This window comes from Diospyros lotus, chromosome 5 (assembly GCF_014633365.1).
Source record: "Diospyros lotus cultivar Yz01 chromosome 5, ASM1463336v1, whole genome shotgun sequence".
Classification (NCBI taxonomy): Eukaryota; Viridiplantae; Streptophyta; class Magnoliopsida; order Ericales; family Ebenaceae; genus Diospyros; species Diospyros lotus.
In genome coordinates this window covers 1,837,144-1,853,405 of record NC_068342.1, presented here as the reverse complement: position 1 = coordinate 1,853,405, position 16,262 = coordinate 1,837,144, and the positions used below count along the sequence as shown (strand labels likewise).

General features: G+C 33.6%; 1 protein-coding gene across 1 annotated transcript; it reads left to right on the top strand.

The window, feature by feature from the left end:
- Positions 1-4,328: 4,328 nt before the first annotated feature.
- On the top strand, positions 4,329-8,046 carry LOC127801182 (protein NRT1/ PTR FAMILY 4.3). Its single transcript, XM_052336089.1, has 5 exons — positions 4,329-4,699; positions 4,988-5,205; positions 5,826-6,266; positions 6,744-6,889; positions 6,963-8,046. Exons 1-5 carry the CDS (start codon positions 4,558-4,560, stop codon positions 7,855-7,857), a joined length of 1,842 nt encoding a protein of 613 aa, XP_052192049.1. The 5' UTR covers positions 4,329-4,557; the 3' UTR covers positions 7,858-8,046.
- Positions 8,047-16,262: the final 8,216 nt, after the last annotated feature.

Genomic DNA, 16,262 nt, shown 5'->3' with positions numbered 1-16,262 from the left:
GAGTATTACTAAAATAACTTATATAGGCATTTTGCCTTGTGCAAATACAGAAGAAAAGTCTTTGACGAAGTATCCATCTTGAAAAGCTTTTTATACATACATACATACATATATATATGTATATATATATAGTGCATAAATGAGTGGGCGGTGTGTTTGGAACAATAGGTAGAAAGGGAGGAAGTGGGTGGTAATGACCCTAAAAACAGGTAATGGAATGGGATGGTTTTGCAGTGCTCAACCACCAAATTTGAGCCCTTTTTGACATTCTAGTCACAAGAGCAATGGATCTGGAAAAAGGTTCCATATATGGGTGGGTTGAATGAGGCTCACTCATTGAAAAGCTTGCCTTTTAGTTTGGGATTAGATGATCAGATTGAACTTTTGTTGACTTATTTAAGCTTTGCTTTGGTGCACATGGAATTGAAGATTGATTTGTCAATATTTTTTTTTACAATTATTTGTCAAGATCAATGAAGTTTACTCCTCACAATGTATATCATTCTACTTACAGAAAAAAAAAAAAATGTATATCATTCTTACGAAGCAAATTATTGATGCCAACAAGCATGCGGTTAGCCAAGAATGTAATAATACAATACATATCCACAGTGAAATTAAACTGCCCCTTATAAACTTCCACTTCAATTATTTATTAATTTTTCTTCTCTTCTTTCTCCACCAAGTCATGGAAACAAAAAGGTTTCATGGGTACATTATCACACTAATAGTTAAAGAGCACAGCACACTTGAGGTAGTGGATGGTGAAGTTTTTTTTTTTTTTTGGTTAAATAAAATGCTAAAAAAGACCCTCAAACCAACAATATTACAAAATACATCCTATTCAAGGGATTGCATGCCATAGGATTGATTACAAAAGAGCACACAACAAAAGTATATAACTAAGTACAAACTTTAAACAAAACAAAAATAATGGCTAAATAGTATAAATCGTTAATGAACTTTATACTAAAATACAAAAAAAATTATTAAAATTTAATTTAATATATAATTCAATAATTATTATCAATTGCTGTTAAAAGAGGCTAACAAGATGTTGACGTGGCTAATAATGTGGATGGCTAAATAGTATCGGTGGTCATTGAACTTTGTACAAAAGTACAAAAATGTCATTACACTTTGCATTAAAGTACAAAAAGATTAACATTTCATTAGTCTTTTTTAGTGATAATTGACAATAGTTATAGAATTGTATACTAAATTGAAGTTTAATGATCTTTTAATTATAAATTGAAATTCATCGATCTTTTTGTATCTTGGTATAAAGTTTAGTGATTATTTATACTATTTAGCTAAAAAATAATAGGCAAGTAGTAGAGACAAATAAACTGGTACAAAAGCTCATCAAATTAAAGAACCAGCATTGTAGAATAAATCTGTTGGATTCAAAATATGTGACCAATCATCTAAGAGATAGGGCAAAACTATCCTAGTCATCCAAGATATGAGCAAAATTGTTCCAATAAAAACAATCCCAACTTATATGAATTTATGGTGTCCACACAGTGACAATGGAGAAATGGAAGTGAGTGGACTAGCTAGGTTAGAAAAGAGCTGCTGCATAGTTTAGTCCATAGAAAGCATTTCAGAAAAGAGTAGAATAATATGTGCGTATGTATATATATATATATATATATGCATATACACACATTTTTTTGGTTTCAAATGTACATGCACCTAAAAGCTTTGGGTGAGGTCGCAGAGAAGGCAGAAAGCAGTAGGAAGAAGAATGGAAGAAGCCAATCCAAAGGCATTCCCATTTGAACCCCATATATGTATACACACACTGCTTTTTTCCATGACATTTGCTTGGTGGCACCGACAACCTTTTGACTTTGGTTCCCTTGACTTATACACATATATTAATTAAAGTAAACCTATATTAATTAAATTAAGCTACCTAAGCAGTATCTTGCACTGACCATACCCAAAAACTAATTCAAAGCTTATCATCACCAAAATGCACTAAAAACCTCAATTCACCACCTCATCAACCCCTAAGATTCCCCAAACTCTCTCTCATCTCTCTCTGAATTTGCTGTCGGCATATCCTCATTCAGATGCAACAGTGAGATAATATTAATATATTATATTTCATAATCCATTGTGGTTGACCCTACAATTTTTCTTACGGATAATAACATAATTGAGAGTTTGAATAAGGGACCCTAAACCCTCCTCTATCATTATCTCCCATTTCTTATTTCCGTCCCCCTAATTTAATAGGCTGGGATAGATCTCCATCCCCATCTCCTACAAATGCCGAGTTCCCAAAACCCAATAAATTTTATACAAAAAAAAAGGTAGTCTGAATTCAAGCTAAACCCAACTATGAGATGCGTTTTAAAGTTATATAAAAATACAAATGGGGAAACAAAGACTTGCTCCAGAGACCATTTTCTTTTCTGAGTGCTTCAGTGCAGGGGAAGGGTTAATAATTTTTGAAATGGAAATAGCAATATAGAACTTTTTGTGTATTTATTTGAAATACACGGTTTATTACATATATCTAATATATTTATTTAATTTAAATTAAAAAAATTAAATCTATATTTTTGCCCTCATACTTTTAAGTTTTTTTCGTGTGGTTACTCAAACGTTTTGTTATTTTAATTACACAATTAGACTTGTATTTTTGAGTCAATTTAAATCTCATACTTTAATATTTTTTTTCGTGTGACAATCTTAATTTTTTATTTTTTCAATTATACTAATGTACGTACATCTTCGAATTAATTTAATTTTTGTATTTTGATGTGTAAATAAAAGATAAAATGAGATGAGTCAATTTAATTATTTTTTTTACATATCAAAGTACAAAGATTTAATTGACTCAAAAATACAAGTATAATAGTGTAATCCAAATAATGAAAAATTTACTTTAATACGTAAAAAAATGTCAAAATACAAAGAATGTAAATATAGAGGTATAATTAAAATAATAAAAAAATTAAATAAATTAAAATATATATATATATATATGAACAAAAATATAAATTTGGCCCAAATAATAGTGGGCGCAAGTTCTGATAGGAAAAGAAAATGGAGTGGCCTGAGGATAGATGCCACATAGAGGAACACTTCATGGACTGCTTTAAGAGGCTTCCTTTTCATCTAAGCTAGAGGAATTAGAGGCTTGGGAGGGCTTGCTCAAGCCTGTGGCTTTAGAATGAGACAAGGAGCTGCTGTGTAAGGTTCCAACTGAAGTCACGGCCCCAAGGAGTGTTTTTTTTTTTTTTTTTTTTAATAATATTATTTTTATATAATTCTTAACAAAATATATGTAGATATACATACATACATACATACATATATATTAAAGACACTCCTCAATTCAAGGCACCTGGACGGCTGAACCAGATGGTGCATCTACAATATTCTAAAGGCTTTTGGGGTGGGGTGTCCTATTTAAGGGTTAATTGACAATAAGTTAGCATAATTGATGAACTAAATTTAAAAAAATTATAGACCTTAATTGAAAATAAGTTAGTATAATTGATGAACTAAATTTAAAAAAATTATATATATATATATATGTCAACAAATAGCCATAATGGCTGTTGTCCCAGTCACCCAGAGCAGTCTAAACGCCATCCATAACGTCTAGAAAGGACAGCGAGTTATAAAATGCCACAAAAGCATACCCACTGATTATCAGCCTTTATATTATTTTGTGTCAAGTTTCTTTCAACCTTTATAGGGGCGAAATGGACTGCAGCAACAAAAACAAATACATAAAATTAAGAAAAATAGGGATATGAACCACCAAATAAAGACTATTTGGTGGTACTTTAATGGGATTCATTCATAGTGCTAGTGAGTCGTGACCCGGTACATTAGGGTTCGTGTTTTTTAAATCTTAATTATTTTTTATTAACTTTCAAAATGTTTGGATTTAAGGGATGAAAGAATTAATGATATTATCACAAAAATTTAATAAAATATTACTGGACTTATTAAATTGTACTTGAGTATTATCTGACTTTATGATTCCAGAATAGGGTTATTAATCTATGATCCCTAAATATATAAATAGGATAATAAATTGAACAAAATCAGTCACTATATAGGTCCTTGATATCTAACTTTATCCTCTTACAAGGGAAAAAAATACGTAAAGAAGGTACAAAAGCTAGCCTCAAGTTTGGACTTGGAGAAGAACATCATTCGCTGGCTCTTTTTCAACAGTAGAAAAAGCCTTCTCTTTGGGCATGAAATTCGTCAAAATGCCCCAACAGGGAGAAGAGAGTGCAGTCCACGCCACACTTAATAACACATGTGGTCTGAATTTGCCAAAGAGAGCCATTAATCTCTCTCTCTCTCTCTCTCTCACACACACACACACACACACACTCACACTATTTACTCCTTCTCGCAAATTCCAACAGAGGCTCTCTCTGTTGCCTTATAAATTTGGGATCTTCCAACCCCCTTTATTGCCTCAGATTCCAACCTAGCTAGACTTACCAACAAAACACTTCCATCACCACTCTTCACTCTTCAGAGAGAGAGAGAGAGAGAGAGAGAGAGAGAGAGATGGATGTGGAAAATAGAGCACAGGATAATTACAAAGCAGGAGAAACCATTTCTGGAGAAGATCAGATCACTGTTGATTGGAGGGGCAGACCCTCCAATCCCAGCAAGCATGGGGGAATGAGAGCTGCTGCTTTTGTTCTTGGTCTGCTCTCTCTCTCTCTCTCTCTCTCTCTATATGTGTGTGTGTGTGTGTGTGTGTATAATATGCTTGTATATATGTATTGCTTCCATGTTTAGACCAGTTTGTTTTAGTATATGGGTCGTAGTTTTGCTATATCATGTCTTAAGATTTGTATTTGTTTGTAGAGAGAGAGAGAGGGAGGTTTTAGTTTTCAATTTGATGATGATCATCTATCTATATATACATGAAGGGTTATATATATATATGATGATGATGATGATGGTGTGTGTATGTTATATATATATGAAGGGCTTCAAGCATTTGAGATAATGGGCATAGCAGCAGTCGGGAACAACCTTATAACATATGTGATAAATGAGATGCACTTCTCCCTGTCAAAGTCGGCCAACATAGTGACCAACTTTATAGGCACTGTCTTCATCCTTGCACTCCTTGGAGGCTATCTCTCTGATTCCTATCTTGGCTCCTTCTGGACCATGCTCATCTTTGGCTTTGTTGAACTTTCAGTAAGTACTCTTTCCCTCTCATTATATTCCTCTTTTCTTCTTTTCATTACACTTTTTTGTCTGCTTCTATATATATATATACATATATATATATATCCTCTAAATCCATTCATTATCCAAATACTCTCTTAATACCATCACATATGCATATACATGTATGTATATTCTTATGGCATGTCTACTGTATATTTCAGTACTTTTATGCTACTTGTGTTAGTTATCTAATGCAACCCTTCTTCTTTATCTGGATTTAGGACTTACAGTAGATAAGAATCCATATGTATGTTCATTATAAAAGTATATTTCATGTATTTTTTCTTCTGATGAATGATGAGATAAGAATTCATGTATATATTCATTATAAAATAATATTTCATGTATGTTTGTTTGGTCAAACAAGTTTTATGTTAATTGTTCAGTTACTTAACGCAACTCTGTCCTTTTATCCGGGCTTAGGACAGGTAAAGTCAGTATGATAGTATAGATGCATCTAAACTTTAAAAAAAGAAAGTAGCCAAGAACATTAACCCTAAGTATACCCTTACTATTTTTCATGAAGCTAGGAAAAGGAGAAATATTGATCTCTCTCAATGGGTTTTGTGTTTAACTTGTGTCTATAGGGTTTCATACTACTATCAGTGCAAGCCCATCTTCCCCAGCTAAAGCCACCCCAGTGCAACATGGCAACAAATGGAGAGCACTGTTTGGAAGCAAAAGGATTCAAGGCCTTAATCTTCTTTGTGGCACTTTACTTGGTGGCCCTGGGGAGTGGCTGCGTAAAACCCAACATGATTTCTCATGGTGCTGATCAGTTCAACAAAGCTGAGCCCAAGCAATCCAAGAAGCTCTCCACCTACTTCAATGCTGCCTACTTTGCCTTCTCCATGGGTGAACTTGTTGCCCTAACTGTTCTAGTTTGGATCCAAACCCATTCGGGTATGGATGTCGGGTTCGGACTCTCGGCAGCTGCCATGGCAATGGGACTCATTAGTTTGGTTTGTGGTACAGTGGTTTATAGGAACAAGCCTCCTCAAGGAAGCATCTTCGCCCCTATAGCTCAAGTACTGTCAAGTTTCTTGATTAATCCTTCTTTATCGCTATATATATTTGTTTAATTTTTGATGATTGCAGTATCAAAAACATTCATGTCAATTGTTTGTTTCTATTGGAATCTTCAATATTTTATGGGGGTAACACGGTTTCTTTTCTGGATTCATTAAGGTTATGACCTGGAATATGTTGTTAATATGTGTGTTCTTGTGCAATTTTTTAATTTTTTTTGTAAGGATTTGAAAGCTATGATTCTATGGATCATGCAAGGAAACTTATTTGCTAATGCTAATTAAAATAAAGAGACATATCAATTATAGACTAAATTAATTCCCCAAGGATTAAATATTAAGTGCGGCCCCATCATTCATGATAATTGGAAAATCTTATGATAATGTGTCCTATGCTAGGGGAACATTTACCCATGATGAGTCGTTGAGGATATCGATAATTCAATTTGGATAATATTTCTGTTTTCCATTTTTCAGGTTCTTGTGGCTGCATTTGTAAAGAGAAAGCAAGTGTGTCCATCTAACCCACATATGCTCCATGGCAGCCAAAGCAAGGTGCCGAACAACCACCTCGCTGTTTCCTCCGATGGTGGCTTTGTTCTTCATCACACCGAAAGATTCAGGTACTAGTCTTCATCTCTATCATCATGGGATTTATATAAGGAATCTTGTGATTTTATGTCCACCAAATTTCAGGTTTTTGGACAAGGCCTGTATCAAAATCCAACATGGGACAAACACAAAGGAGAGTCCATGGAGGCTGTGCACTGTGACTCAAGTGGAGCAAGTGAAGATACTAATTTCAGTGATTCCAATTTTTGCTTGCACCATTGTCTTCAACACCATTTTGGCACAGCTCCAAACATTCTCAGTCCAACAAGGAAGTGCCATGAACACCCAACTCACGAAATCCTTCCATATCCCCCCGGCGTCGCTCCAATCCATCCCTTATATCATGCTCATCTTCATCGTCCCTCTCTACGACACATTCGTCGTGCCATTTGCCCGGAAGATCACTGGCCATGACTCCGGGATCACCCCATTGCAGCGAATAGGCTTTGGTCTATTTGTCGCGACATTTTCTATGGTTTCCGCGGCCCTAATGGAGAACAAAAGGAGGAATTCATCTGTGAATGAGAACAAGACACTGTCCATATTTTGGATCACCCCACAGTTCTTGATATTTGGCCTATCAGAGATGTTTACAGCAGTTGGCTTAATTGAGTTCTTTTACAAACAGTCTTTAAAGGGAATGCAAGCATTTTTAACAGCCCTCACCTACTGTTCATACTCATTTGGCTTCTACTTGAGCTCTCTACTGGTCTCCCTGGTCAATAAGATCACCTCTAGCTCATCCAATGGTGGTTGGCTGAGTGAGAATAATCTCAACAAAGACAGGCTGGATCTTTTCTACTGGCTACTAGCAGCTCTAAGCTTTGCCAACTTCCTTAACTACCTGTTTTGGGCTAGATGGTATTCTAATAATCTGCCTGTATCAGCAACCATGCAGAATATTCAGTCTATCGGTGAAGACTTCAACCATGAAAATCCAAGTTATACTAAACACAGTGGAGATGACAATGCTGCTTGATTAATGGATTTGACTATGTCCCAATGCAGATGAATGTCTCTTTAATATATACAAGTCTTGTATTGCAAATAGAGAAATATATATAGTAGCATGCTCCTTATAGGCTGCCAATATTTGTACAAGGATAAGGTATATCCAAAAATGGCACCTTTTCTAAGTTGAGAATGCATTGCATTTTCTATTACCTAATTTACCTTTCCTCAGCATTAAGGGCAAGGCTATGACATATAACAAGTTTGGCTCTCAATTAATACATTTAGTGAAGCTAGCTAGCTAGCTAGAATGAAAAGATGGCCAGATCATCTCATTAACTAAACTGTTCGTGTGTTACATATATAGTTAGATGAAAGTGAGGTGCAATTTTCAAACAGGCCACTGATTTTTTTGGATGATTGGTCCCAGTAATCTATGGAGAGTTTAAAGTATATATTCGAATGCACGAGATTCAATGTATTCTCTACTTTTTGTTCTGCTTTACACCATCATCAAAGTCAGTCCTTGATTATGGGGCCTTATCACATGAATTCTTTTGGATGACAAAAGGGAAATATATATAATAACGTTAGTGGTGGATAGTGCCTTTTCTGTAGCTAGTTCCTTGGGAAGAGAGGGGCCTCATCAAAATCTAACCAATGTTTTAATGAGATGCAAGTTCATGGGGCATAATGGAGCTCCTATCAATGAAGTCAAAAAGGAAAATCGATTTTTTTTTTTTTGTTTGGAGGTGATTCATCATAAAAGAAAATTTATACTCATAAAAATGTTTGTATAATAAATTATAAAAATTATATAACAGAAACTTCTTTAATAAATTATAAATCACTTAAATTGATTTTTTAAATATATTTAATAAATTCTATCAGTTAACATATAAATTTTGTGTACTATTTTTCATAAGTTAAACCCTTGTCAAGGGGTTCTAGGTTTTTTTTTTTCTTTTTTATAAAAGAAGTTAACTCTGTGTCAAGGGACTCAAGGGTATCTAGGAAGTAGGAACCTCACACAAATAGACCCTACCCATGAGGTTAATCTTCATGGGGCTAGTTTGATATTGCTTACTATGCACCCAAAGTTTGTCTAAGCCACAAGGATAACTTTTGTTTGGTCATTAATGACAGTATCATTAATACTTTCACCCTTAAACTTTTCATATTAGCGTGGCAGTGAGTGGCCACAATTCTATACAAAACACAACAATCAAACTTTAAGACTTCTAATCTATGTTCAAACTTAATTTCCGGTAAAGTAATTCCGCTAACCCTAACATAATTCCGCTAACCTATTACTTTAGGGACAATTTTGTGCACATTTTCTGTACATGTATTATTACCCAGTAGAAAATCAGGTAGGAAGGTGTCCCCATGTGCTTGTTGTTTGCTAATCATTTACCTTCCTAGAAAGAAGACATGTCTGGGACATGTTGTAGTGTTAAAGCTAGGCCCCTGCTGCCCTTGCTAGGGCCTTCGCCAATTAGCTCTTTGGTGGTTCAGTTTTCATCAAAATGCTGGCTAAAAGGCTAGCATGGCCCCTCCATGCACATACAATACTTTCCAATGGGATCATGCTCTCACTTTCTCATTCTGGTCGCCCATTTGATGATAGCTTAGAGCACTAGGGGACACAGAGAGTGAATCAAGACCAGTTTCTTCTTGCTAACTGCCAGGATTCTCTGTAGGGGCCAACTCTATAACACACATGTAGAAAGAGAACATTTCAAGGGCATACCAATATCAATCTAAATGGTTCTCCTTGTTTTTTTCTATTTCTTTTCTTTTCTCTTTTTGTTGTCAAATGATACCCATAGAGATAAAAAAAACAAAAAACAAAATAAGGAACATTATTTCTTATTGAGGGTGGCAGCTTAACTAAATGGATAACCCTGATAAGTGCTTTAATACCATTATTAGAAAGTTGTAGGTTCAACTCATGGTCACAACTCTCACACGGAGTCAAGGAGACAAATCAACTTGCAATAGTAATTTTCTATCTACATACCACGTGAAAGGAAATTTGTTTCACCTGTATCTGTCTGATAGGAGTGAACTACACAGTTATAACTCATCTAAGTCTCTCCAATCTTCAACATGAATAGAAGTTGCTCTCGTTTGAAACTTCCACCTACTCTTACCCATTTACTTATGGGGAAAAATCCCATGTGCTTCTATAGCAGTAGTCTATCCTTTTATATAAGAAAAAGTAAAATATCCCATGTGCTTTGATGGTAAAAAGTCATAGTGTATTTCAAGGATAAGGATCTTGTTCTTCAGATATTTCAGTTCACAAAAGATATCGCTTCCATACGAGCAGTCTAATCATCACCAAATCGCAAGTGACATCCAACTCATGTAGGGTAGTTTATCTTTTCAAGATAGACAAAAGTGATAGTTAAGATGCTTGGCACTAAATTAATGTGCTATACCTTGGACCAGAAAAGGCAGATTCTTCACTTGCTGGTTTGTAATGGATCAAATGAGTTCCCAACTGACCATATTCCATCCATTAGATGAATAGCAATTCTCTGTAGAACCATTTAGTTACTATGCACCTACGCATTCACTAAAACAGCAAGAGAAGTTCATAAATTTATTCATTCATTGAAAATCAAAAAAGACTCAGTATCAACTTATAATTATAAAACATCAGATCATTTGTTCAATCTACAAAGGAGAAAGAAAACTACTAAATGATCAGAAAGTTCAATGAAATATGAAGTATCTGTTTGATGATGCTGTGAATCCCACATCATTTGTTAAAAATATGTTTTAACATCTCCTTAGACTGGAAGAAGGGGATTAATTTCCAAACGTATATTGAGCTATATATTATGCAATTTCAGAATCTTTAACCTTCAGGAGCATCAAGAACATATCTTTGCAGACATTCTGACCAAAAAGGGTATATAACAGATTAAGATGTAAAATGGAATTTTAATGGAATCACAACTACATGGCAAGACACCAATGCCTTTGAATGTCATTTTGTTTCACGAATAGATGTTCACAAGAAATCATTTCGCACTGGATTGAAGTTTTCATATTAATGTTACCATATAACAAGCTAATCAACTTGCTGCTCACACATCAGAGATGGTTTTGCCATTTCAGTAAGCAAATGATGGTTCCCCCTATGGATGAATTGATTGGACTTTGATGGAAGTCGCAAGAGTTAAGGTACTTCATAGTTTAGGCTGGTGTTTTCACACAATTAAGCATACAAAATATATATGATGCGTACAGAAAACTGGAAATAAAACAGAGCAAGCAGTAAGAACTAATATGCGAGAGCAGGAAGACAATACTTAACAGTTGACATCAATGGATAATTAGGGTTAATCTCCAAATAAGAATGTTCTGCAACTTCCAAATATGAAAGGTTAATGATTCCCATGCAACAACTGGCCCATATGGAAAAATTCTGAGAGGTTGTCACAGAAAGCCATGGCATAATTCCACGACAATTTGTTATTAATGACTACGAATAATATGGCACGTAGTTTCCAGTTCACAAAAATCAGTAAAATGTTTTCAGTCTTGAAAACCATTGCTTCAATGTCTAGCCAAAAAAAAAAAAATGCTTGAAATGATGTTTGCTAGAAGAAGGGTAATTGGACAATGCAGTTCCTAATCAATCTTGTTACAGAAATCAATTAGGTTAGCACAGCAACCCAAGGGATTTACAAATTACAATTCCATTGCCTTGGACCTATTTTTTCAACAAGCAATGGGGTACCCTAGTGAAGGCTTTCCAAATAAATGTATGGAACAAGATAAACAGTAAAGCACCTATGCAATCAATATGAATGCAAGAACATGGCTCTGATACCAATCTCAAACCCAGGAAAGTATAATTCAATATCTACATAAAATTCATTATCATAAAGGAGCAAAGAATAATATTATAATATTGAAAATGTAAGTATTAACAGAAAATACTTCGTTGCATTAACTAAAAAGGTTGATAAACATGGAGAGTTTTGTCAACATGAAATTTAGTAGCTGAAATGGAAGGGTACAAATGAATAGAAATAGGTCCTGTTGATAGAGATTTTCTTTAGGAGGGGTTTTCACTCTGTTGAGATTCTGGTCTTCTCGCTCTTTTATAGACGCAAAGAGAGTCTCCTTCCTTAGTTCTCCTCTTGTCAAAGATAACTTTAATCATTATGCCGTTACGTACTATAATTTTATACTAGGTATTCCACAATCCAAACTGGTAAGTACTCCATTACAAGACTTACCATCCTGTTGCCTGCAGCACTTTCTAATTTCAAGAATTTCTCTGCTGAAAAGGAGGTCTTCTCTATATTTCGCAATGCTGTTAGCACCGTTTTCCACCACAACACAATGGTTCCCCTTTTGCAAAGGAAACGTCATTTTTTTCTGAGTCTCAAAAGCCTACATTTACTGCCTCTAAAAATTTACTATGTCATATTTTCAAAAGCAAGAGTCAGCTTTGGAAATTCTATGAACGTAATGTATACTCCAAAGAAAGGCCATGCATTAGTGCCAGAGATCAAGGACATCCAACCATGGTGGAGTTACGGTGATAAGTATCAAAGATGCAAAAATGGTGTTGCTGGCAAATGGCAATGGTGTCACACTGATTTGAGTGCTACATTGCAGGACAAGAAGCTGGCAATCCTTACAAAATGATTGTGGTTTGCTCAACATGGTTTAATGCTTCAGAGGAGTTATGGATTATGTAAGAACAAGTTTCAGGCTAAGTAAAAAAGAAAATAGTTTTCGTGCTTCGAGTAGTTCGCTTGACTCATTGAATATGGAACATGATTACCTATTTACCAACAAGAGACGGGAGGAAAAGTATAGTTACCTATTCACCAATATGATGTACAAATACTACTTGTAATATTTCTAGCGTCACCTACATATTCTAAAATACTCAAATTCTCCTATTCATGCTTGAAGAATTATCTGTAGCTACACTGTGTGGCAAAAACTCAAAGTTTTGTTGATAACAGAGTAACAAATTTTCATCTTAGCTTTAAGACCATAACCCATATCTTACTCCAAAACTGAAAATGCCTGGAAGAACACAATGCTATTAAGTCCATATAAAATTCAGTGTACATTATCGACATCAACCTTCTCATGCTAGGTACTTCCGCGGCCACTTTAGAACCCATCATCATTAATGAGATAATGGAAGATTCCATCCGCATTTAATAAAGGTACCGTCGACACCATGCCACTATTAGGGAATCCTATCGGCGTCGGATATCCAGTCTCATCACCCTGCAATATCCGATGCAATCATATATGTATGCAGGAGGACCTCTCCTCCTTCTATATAGACCAGCTCTATCAAGAACTCAATGTATGTTCTTTTCTAGTTTACCAATACTCTGTCAACCTACTTTTTTTACTTAGTGTCCCCGAAGCCCATTTCCTACCATCTCAAGCTCACATCCGACCACCCCCCTTTGGGCCGGAAGGAACACTTTCACAGGTTAGAATAGCCATAAAATCTGGCTTCATACAAAGGGTTAAACTCAAACGATAACAGACAAAACAAGCACCAACTCATTACTACGGAATCGCAGAAGCTTAAAAAATGTAACCTAATTAAACAAAATTACAACAATCCCTCGATTACGACTGAAATTGTCCCAAAATTCCAGATGAACTCTACAGATCCCGGAGCCAGTTGAATCCACAGACTTCTAACAATCTGTCAATTTCGCCTCGTCACGAATCCATACTACAGAAAACTTCAAATCTTCACATCAAATTCAACAGAAAAGAAAAGAAAAATTATACCACACCTGTTGAGAAGCTGCTCTTCGCAAGTGGAGAGATTTGAAGTGAGCTCTTCACAAAGTATGTTAATGTATACGTATATGTATGTGCATAATTATACATTTATATATATATACTATTATACCAAAAAAATATGATATTTTAGTGTTACGAAATCACATAATAAAGGGAATTACCAAAATATAATTTATATAATTTTGGTTAAAAACTACAAATAAAACTTAATAACTAAGGTTTGATTTTCATGACCTTAAAAGTATAAAAATAATTAATTTTATTAATTTGTTAACTTTAACTTTCATTTAAATTTTACCCCTCAAGATAGTATAAATAGTTTACTGCATGTATTCGAAAGTTTGAGATATTACTAGATTATGAGTTTGATTCTATCTTGTCAAGAAACTGCGAAATCAACTATGTCTATTTAAGGGGCCAAATCTCTCAAGTTTCGACTCGTTACGAACATGTTTATTCATCTAGTGTTATGGAGCAATCAAGTCAAATTGTGTGTTTTAAAGAGATAGATTTAAACCAAAGACTGAATATGATCAAAGGTAGGTGTGTTTGCAGTGCGGTTTGTCCGGTCTGAATCATTTTTAGCACGCCAAATTGCTAGTGTGGTTTTTCAACTAAACCAGACCGCAAATGCGGTTTGGTTTGGTGCGATTTACCGCAGTTTGAAATGCTACTTAAAATCATTAAAAAAGATATTTAAAAATGGTAAATAAAGACACAAATATTGGTAAATAAAGACAATTAAATGTAAATAAATAGGAGCAAAAAATAAAGACAAAATAGTATAAAAAATAAATAGGATGGGGCTACCAATTATTAGATTTTTATAATAATATTTTTTTTATTATTTTCTTGGGAGATTCGGTTTAAAACCAAACCGCCAACTGTCCAAACCGCAAACCGTGCGGTTTGGACAGAATTCAAACTGTTTTTGACTGCCAAAAAAAAAATTCGATCGGTTCTGTTTGGTTTGACCGGTTTTCGCGGTGCACCGATTTTTTTGAACCCATAATTAAAGGTCTCTCAAGTTTCTCACATTATAAAGAAAAGATTTATTTAAATTTTACCTTAAAAATATAAAAATTAGATCACAACTAACAAATATTATTTAATAAATTTTTATTTAAAATATTTTATTTTTTATTTATACATCCATAACACATACTACACTTTTAGTGTGTGTATATATGAGTAAAATTAATAAATAGTCACTGAACTTTAAAGTTGTAATTATTTGCTCACTCAACTTTAAATTGTAACCATTTACTCACTCAACTTTACTCATTGTTAACCATCCATTACTCGTTATAACTCCGTTAAATATTATAAACGAAAAATACTAATAGAATCTGACGTGGCTAACGGAATCTAACGTAGCAAAAATAAATTTAACAAACACTCACTGAACTTTAAAAATGTAACTAATTACTCACTGAACTTTGCTCAACGTTAACCATCAATTACCACGTTACATCACCGTTTGATATTGAAAAACACCCGTTACATCATCATTTTATCTTGAAACATATTAAAAACTTTTTATATGTTTTTAAGATCACTTACTTTTCAAACCAAAAGTTAAAAATTAAATTAATAATTTAAATTAAAAAAATTACTGATGCAAATCAAAAGTAAACAAAAAATCTATTTAAATTTTTTTTATCTCCATTACGAACAACGAAATTCACAAAAAAAAATATTCAATAATGAGACTAATAGCCAAAAACTAATTACAAAAATCGTATTTCTAAGAAAATGATATCATATGCATTTTTTTGTATAGAAGAAATACGATTTTTGTAATTAGTTTTTGACTTTTGGTCTCATTATTGAATACTTTTTTTTGTGAATTTCATTATTCGTAATGAAGGTAAAAAAATTTAAATAGATTTTTTTTTTACTTTTGATTTGCATCAATAATTTTTTTAATTTAAATTATTAGTTTAGTTTTTGACTTTTGGTTTGAAAAGTAAGTGATCTTAAATGTATATAAAAAATTTTTAATATGTTTCAAGATAAAACGGTGATGTAACGGGTGTTTTTCAAGAGCAAACGGTGATGTAACGGGTGATAGATGGTTAACGTTGAGCAAAATTCAGTGAGTAATTAGTTACATTTTTAAAGTTCAGTGAGTGTTTGTTAAATTTACTTTTGCCACGTCAGATTCTGTTAGTCACGTTAGATTCCGTTAGTATTTTCCGTTTATAATATTTAACGGAGTTATAACGAGTGATGGATGGTTAACGATAAATAAAGTTGAGTGAGTAAATGGTTACAATTTAAAGTTGAGTGAGCAAATAATTACAACTTTAAAGTTCAGTGACTATTTATTAATTTTACCCCGTGTATATATATATACATACAAGTGGTGGAATCGTTAAAACACTATGTTTACTTATATAATAAATAGAAAAGCGATTTGTGTCATGCACGTATAAAAAAAATTAAATAAAAGTTTATTTAACAAGTTTGACAGTTATAGTTTATTTTTTAATTTTTGAGTAAACTTTTTTTATAAAATGATATTTTATGAAATTGTAAAGTTGTTTAAGAAATTAATTACTATTTAGAGATTAAAAATTTAAATTTTATCAATATTGTTATTTTTTATTTCTT